The sequence below is a fragment of the Hemitrygon akajei genome, chromosome 10, assembly GCF_048418815.1.
Source record: "Hemitrygon akajei chromosome 10, sHemAka1.3, whole genome shotgun sequence".
Lineage (NCBI taxonomy): Eukaryota > Metazoa > Chordata > Chondrichthyes > Myliobatiformes > Dasyatidae > Hemitrygon > Hemitrygon akajei.
Genome location: NC_133133.1, coordinates 38,004,409 through 38,011,693, shown reverse-complemented (window position 1 = coordinate 38,011,693; position 7,285 = coordinate 38,004,409). Strand labels below are relative to the sequence as shown.

Genomic DNA, 7,285 nt, shown 5'->3' with positions numbered 1-7,285 from the left:
TGTGGTATATAACTTATAGAACATTAAGATTAAAAAGTGAAATTTAAATCCACAAGGTTTCTGCAAAGGAGAAAGTTGATGGGCTGTCTCATGATGAAGAAACCGGAGAATCAGAAGAAACAAAGTGTAACCAAACAAATGCAGACTGTGGGAAGTTGCCACGCCCTGTGTCAGATTGTGGTCTTCTTGGTGACTGGCAAAGCATAATCTTAAATGATGGCTCGCCTAACATAGCAGAATTCAGCATGAAACCTAAAGTGCCGGCAGATTCGACTGGAGCCGAAAATGGAATTTGTAGCAATTCTTCACCAGCCATGAAGATAAGGCTTAGAAACAAACGTGCTAGGCAAAGACCTTTCTCTGTGATAGATGGAGCATCTCTTGCTGGACATTGTGAGAAGACAATCAATCTTCATCAAGTAAGATTTGGCTGATTCTCTTCTGATATTTCTCTGTTCTCAGGTTATCTGAAAGACTGATCAAAGTCATTTCCTTCTGACTGCTTTTCCTGCCCCACCAGCTTGCAGAATTTCCTTTGGAATGTAGCAGAAATTGACAGAAATTACCTGCATGAAAAATACACCACCCATCTGCAATGCACTGCTCTTTTCTCTTCATCAACTCTCTTAAATGTTTACTTTAATTTTCAACTTGCACGATATGCTAAATATACAAAATGTGCTCTTCTTGAGCTTTGTTGTAGGAAAGTGAGTCAATTATAAGTGGCGTTAACATTTTCACTCCTGTCCTATTTTTATACACTTAACTAAAAGTAAATAATGATGGGGGGAGTGAGATCACTTATGGCATTGCTTAACCTCCAATGCTACCTTTGTGACTGGCAACGGCATTTCTCACTGTAGTGCTAATTCCTGGAGACCAAGAATGGCTTGATTTTGTCCTTAGTGCCAAACAGGGGATGGGGCAGAGGTTGGCGTGCTGCAGTTGGTCTGATATGGAATCAGGTTGCCGTAAGGACGATTCCTGTATCTGCTTTCCCCACTCAGATGTAATTTTAAACATTGGATGAAGTGCAATATTGATGTCCTTCAGATTGAAACTGCATGTTAGCAGTCATCTGGAATCCATGCATAACGTGTGATTACTTAACCAATTTACTGGATTGCTAGTCATGTCCAAGAGCCATTATATACCAAGAATCAGGTTTTCAGGAGAGTACAGTCATTGCATTTCCTGTTTGAAATAGCATTGGTAACAAACTTTCCACTCTCATTTCCAAAACTTTCCACTCTCGTGTTCAAAGCTTTCCATTGTCTTGGCTCCCTGAACTCTCCTCTAATCTATCTTTAGCTTTTTAAATATTCCAGATTTTTATCATTGTGCTAATGTGAGAATTGTCATTAGGTACCTAGACCATAAATTTTGAGACTGTGACCTAATTCATCTCTGTCTCTGTCTCCTTCCTTTAATTCAGTACATAAAACCTACCTTGCTAGACAAACTCTCAACCTCTTCTATAATTACTTTATCCTACTTATGTAACTTCAATAATAACTTATGTAACCTGGCATCAATTTTCTCCTGTGATGCTCATAAAGAGGTTTGGGATGTTTTTATTGCTTTCAAGTTGGTACAAAAATGTTAGCTGTTGTTACTGACATTAAACTAAATTGAGACCTTTAGCTGCAATGCAAAGTGATAGAGTCCTTCAAAATAATCTTAAGAATGAAAGTCTAGCGAGTGACTTCTAAATAGGGTTGAATGTAGATATTGCAATGCAGAAGAGGTTTTAATGGTAAAGAGCATCCAATATAATATTTTAGAAACAACTGGAACTTTAATGCTGTTACTTTATAGTTCACTATCACTGTGCTTCAATGCATTAACTCTTGTGAGTTAAAACAAAAATTGATAATTGTACTTATTCATCTCTACCTTGTTGTGTCTAGTTTAGTTTTCTTCTCTGGGTTAAAGATCCTCTGCATGTACACCCACATGTTCAGGCCCATACTCTGAAGGACAGCACAAGTTTTGGAGACAAACTTCAGTCCATCTTCGAAAGATATCCATTTGTGAATACACTTGCTGTTGGAGCCACTGCACAGCTTCCAGACATTGAAAAGCTGGTTGCCCTCCATCCTATGGCACAGAATAAGGACTAGTACAATCTCAGTTAGGTATTCTCACATGCAGAACTGTCATCCACAGTGGGATGTGAAATGGGTAACAGCAGAATGGCTGCATAATGCCTCTCCTGATTGTCCTTTTCCTTCTTTAAGGGTATATATTGGCCAATTTTTCCAGTTCTATTTCCCTCTTTAGGAAGAAACAAAACAAAGAAATGACTGATAATTGCACCTAATTGCAAGTACGCAAGAAAGTTATCAACCTGCTGTGATTAAATTGCTATTTACACTACACTACAGAAGGACAGTTAGTTCAATATTTGCTGAAACAATTTCATTGCCCATAAAGAGCATTCAGAGGCTCTTACTTATAACCTTTGCACTCTGAGGAGGTTATTTCTATCAATGGAATTTGAACTGTGCTGCAATATCAGTATAGCATTACATTAAAATGCTTGCATGATATATTGTTGTTCATTAACAGCAATATTAAGATACTCCCCACATTGCTACTTAGAATGATTTAATTGACACTTTTGTTACTGATATTACATAACTCAAGTTTATTTTTCCAAGTTATAAATAACCCAGCAACTGTGTGGAGCTGAATGGAGAGTTTAACACTGATCTACTGTTTAACCAATTTATGGATAAGGGGACTTGAATTTTTGTTTTTACTCTCGATGTGAATTTTAATCACTTTTTACTGATAACCCAAATATGGTTCATTCAAGATGTCTCAACATCTGACAGACAATAGTAAGCAGTACTGCACTGGAAATTCTGCCCAATATCTTGGTTGCCAGTGTTTGTTTTTATGCCTGATTGAGGAAAAGAAATCTCAATAATATTGTAACAAATTAAATGTAACAAATTACCACTCCCCTGCTTCTGGTTTCACAAATCATCTACCACCTTGCACTTCTTCCTCCCCTCCCCCTACCTTCTTACTCTTTCTCATCTTTTTTACAGTGCTGATGAAGGGTCTCAGCCTGAAATGTTGACTCCTCTTTTCCATTGATGCTGCCTGGCCTGCTGAGAATCTCCAGCATTTTGTGTGTGTTCCTATCATTTTATTTTCTGAGTGACATGCTTTTAAAGCCATACTTAGAATTTCCCACAAATCAAGCTGTGTAGATTTATTTTTCAATCTTTTCTCTACATTAATTTATTTGGATTATTTATACTTTGACCTTCACAAAATGTAGTCAACACATGTGGGCTTGGGTAAGGAGTTTCTGAAGGGTCCAGTTAGGTCTATGCAATCTAGCAAGCAAATTACATAGCCAATGCCATAATCACAAGAATCATAAGTATAACTATATCTCCAAAGAGTCTAATCTGGAATCCTTAAAGGGACTGCGGAATACCATTGCCAAATAAAAATATTCTTCTTCACAAAAAGATCACAGAATGTGAAGCAAAGGGCTGCCCTAACTTGGAACCAATGTTGTTAACAATTGCAGAACAACATAAACCACGCACACAAAAATGCTGGAGGAACTCAGCAGGTCTGGCAGCATCTATGGAAAGGGATAAACTGCTGATGTTTCTGGTTGAGATCCTTCATCAAGACTGGAAAGGAAGGTGGAAGAAGCCAAAATAAGAACATGGTGGGTTGGGGGGGAGGACGACACAATGTTGTTTCTTCCCTCCAGTGTTTTTAGTTGACAGTCATAACTCAGGTAATTAGAAGAGTGGTTCCAAGAGAGGCTCTGTCAACATTTTCCTCTTGAAGCTTGACTCTGAGCCCAGTCAATTGGTAATGATCTATAGAATGCCAACAGTGAGACCAAAGGACAATAGCTATGAACCCTTCAATACCACTTCTGGCATAAAATGTTTAATATATTCAATGTTATTTCACTGTCACTTGGGACACTGGATGTTGCTTTGAAAATACCATTGATCATCAGCCGGAAAGGTAGTTGGACTATTAAATTCTGTTTGAGATATTCACAGCATTTATCATCATTATTCTGCACCATCTGATGAATATTTTTAATCTGCAGCCAGCAACTTGCCGCCCACCACCACCACACCATGTTCCACCTTTCCGGGCAGTTTCTCATAGTATCCAGCCTCTCCACTTGTCCCAAAGCACGCCAATTGGACTTGATCAGGTTGGGTGGAAAAGCCAAATGTTAGCAGTAACAGGTGAGCACATAAATGTTTTATAACTTTAACTCAAACAGCATCTGTGGGAGGAAAAGAATTATTGACGTTTTGGGTTGCAATCCAGCGTTAATTGATTCAGTGGATGAAATACATGTCATCGCATTTACTGCAAACCAAAACTTTCAGCCTAACTGTTATCCTTCACCAACTTCAATTAAATCAACTTTAGCCAAAAGTTAATTAGCTAACCTTATCTCAGAAAGCTCTGCTCTCTTTGCAAACAGTAGGGTTTGAAAAAAGTGTCTTAACTTGATGCTGCAATGAGAGCCAGTTAGGTTAAGTCTTTTGAGCAACAAACCTATTGCAAATGAAACTCAATGTCTTGTGTATAATAGAAATGACTTTTCACAGGAAGGCATGGACAAAGATCTGTCACGTGCATAAGTAGTAGAGAAAATTGGGGGGGATTTTAGATCAGAATGGGAATATGATTGAGTAAGCAAACAAGAAGTGAAGAGTTGGAGCATTGAGGAGGTAGGACACTGAACTTGTGGATTTGTGGACATGGATGTGGGTGGGAGTTGGAATTATGTTTGAGTGGTAATAGAAGGGGTTCAAAACCACAGCTGTGAAGTGCAGGCAACCAACTGCATGGGGAAATGGAAAGGGACAAGCACAAAGAAAATTCCTAAAGTAGGAGCAATGAAAGAAGGTCAATGTCTCCAACTCTCTGCAGATGAATTAAGGGACGTCAATCACATATAAATAATGAAAGAGCAAGCTTCCTCTCTCTTCTGGCGTCTCCTTCAGTTGGAGTAACACTGTGAATTCAATTGATCAAAAAGAACTAGCATACAAGCTTGTCATCAAATTTTTACACGTTTGTTTTTACTTTGACATAAAAGAGCCTTTTATTTGATTGTGTCTAAAAAAGCCAAATTAAATCCACTGTGATTCAATGTTGTAAAACAATAAACAGGAAAACTTCCAAGAGGTGGGGGTGAATAATTTTATAGGCACTGGAGAGAGAACATGGTCATGGTATAATCTGATCTCAGTAATTGAAATATTGAGGGAAATGAACATAGATTAACAACTATTCTTACGTATAGGAAAAAATGAGGAGATGTAATTTTAGAAATTAAATTAAACGCTATTAGATTACATGCAGGAAAATATTTGGCTGTACTTGTAACGTCAATTGAAATGGCTGGAGAAGAGATGGATAGTTATTTTGCTTGTAAGTGATGAACAGTATGAGGAATTGAAATTAAGATAAAGGAATAATCTGGTTGAACAACCTCGCAAATTTAATGGTTTACCCTTTTTCATCGCAAGTGTTACATCTAGTAAGCCTAATAGCTTAATAGTGGAAGAATATGAAATGAGTTATGAGCAGTCAGTAAGTGCAAATGGATATGCAGATATGATATTCTTATTCAACAATAATACTTGAAACTGGAACATAAGTTAGGAGATGCAGTCATCAAATTTTATAGTGTTCCAGCTGGAATGCATGCTAAATTTTTCATCCTGTTCTGGTTGCCAAGAAACAAGTGAGATACTCAAGCACTGGAGGAAGTGCAGAGATGATCTGTGAGGCTGATCCCCAATCTTGGATGGTTCATTCCTGAGGAAACACAAGATCTGCAGCATATGGTTACTCTGTGATCCCTGTCTTGGAGCCCGACGTCAGATCATCTCTCAACAGGGTGAACCCTCGGGAGGCGTCAAGCCCTGATGATGAAACTTGGTAGGGCTCTGAAAACCTGTGCCAATCAACTTGCAGGAGTGTTCAAGGACTTCTTAAATTTCTCACTGCTGCAGTCGAAGGTTCCCACCTGCTTCAAAAGGACGACAATCCTACCAGTGCCCAAGGAGAGCTGGGTGAGCTGCCTCAATGTCATTCGCTCAGTGGCACTCACATCTACTGTGATGAAGTGCTTTGACAGGTTGGTCATGGCTAGAATCAACTGCTGCCCAAGCAAACACCTGACCCTGCTACAATTTGCTTATCACCACAATAAGTATACAGCGGGTACAATCTCACTGGCTCTCCCTCAGTTTTGGATCACCTGAACAATAGTAATATCTAGGTCAGGTTGTAGCTTATTGATTACAGCTCAATGGTCAACACCATCATACCCTCAGTTCTAATCAACAAGCTCCAAAACGTGGGCCTCTGCACCTCCCTCTGCAACTGAATCCTTCACTTCCTCATCAGTCTGTGTGGACCAGGAATAACATCTACTACTTGCTGACTATCAACACGGGCACACCTCAAGGATACATGTTTAGTCCACTGCTGTAAATATATGTATCTTATTGGAATTTATATTTTTTATTATTATATACAGTATTACAATGTACAGATGCTGCAAAACAATAAATTTCATGACAGAGGCTAGTGATATTAAACCTGATTCTTAGTATTGTAGACCATTCAGCCCACAAGAATCATGAATAGGGGTAGTATTATAGAATTGAGCATCAAGGATCAACTTTATTCATTGTATACATTTAGATTCATTAGGAATTTGCTGTGGTGTGTTGTTTGGGTGCAACATTCAACACTCAACAATGATAAAGAGCAAAGAATTAAATAAATATAAAGTTAGAGGTTAAAGTATGGATAGGGAATAAAATGTGCATAAATACATAAATACCAGCCTGTATTTAAAATGTAAACAGCAGTGCATGGGGGTAATAGATAGAGAGTCTGGGGGCGCTAACTAGAATGGTTAATCGGATGAATTGCCCGGGAGAAGAAACTTTTAAGATGGCATGAAGTTTTTGTTTTAATAGCTCCATGGCACTTTCCAGAAGGGAGCTTTTGGAAAAGCCAGTGAGCAGGGTGGGTAGTGTCCATGATGATTTTTCTTGCCTGCTTTTGTCCTGTGCACATACAAGACGCAGTAATGGTAGACCGCAGCCAAAGACCTTTTCTGCTGAACTTACAGCTTGCTGTATTTTTCATTAGTTGTGAGAGGATGCTGCACCAAAACGGGCTGATGTGAGGATGCTCTCTACGATTACAGTGTTGAATTGCACCAGTATGGTCTGGGAAAGATGGAATTCTA

At 38.7% G+C, this 7,285-nt stretch overlaps 1 protein-coding gene across 1 annotated transcript in view; it reads left to right on the top strand.

The window, feature by feature from the left end:
• Window positions 1–235: 235 nt before the first annotated feature.
• Window positions 236–7,285, top strand: part of arhgef9a (Cdc42 guanine nucleotide exchange factor (GEF) 9a) — a 261,197-nt gene continuing 254,147 nt past the window's right edge. Inside the window, exons 1-2 of the mRNA XM_073058044.1 lie at window positions 236–419; window positions 4,100–4,244. Coding sequence (XP_072914145.1) covers window positions 246–419; window positions 4,100–4,244 — 319 coding nt within the window. The 5' untranslated portion in view covers window positions 236–245. The remainder of the gene's footprint in view (window positions 420–4,099; window positions 4,245–7,285) is intronic.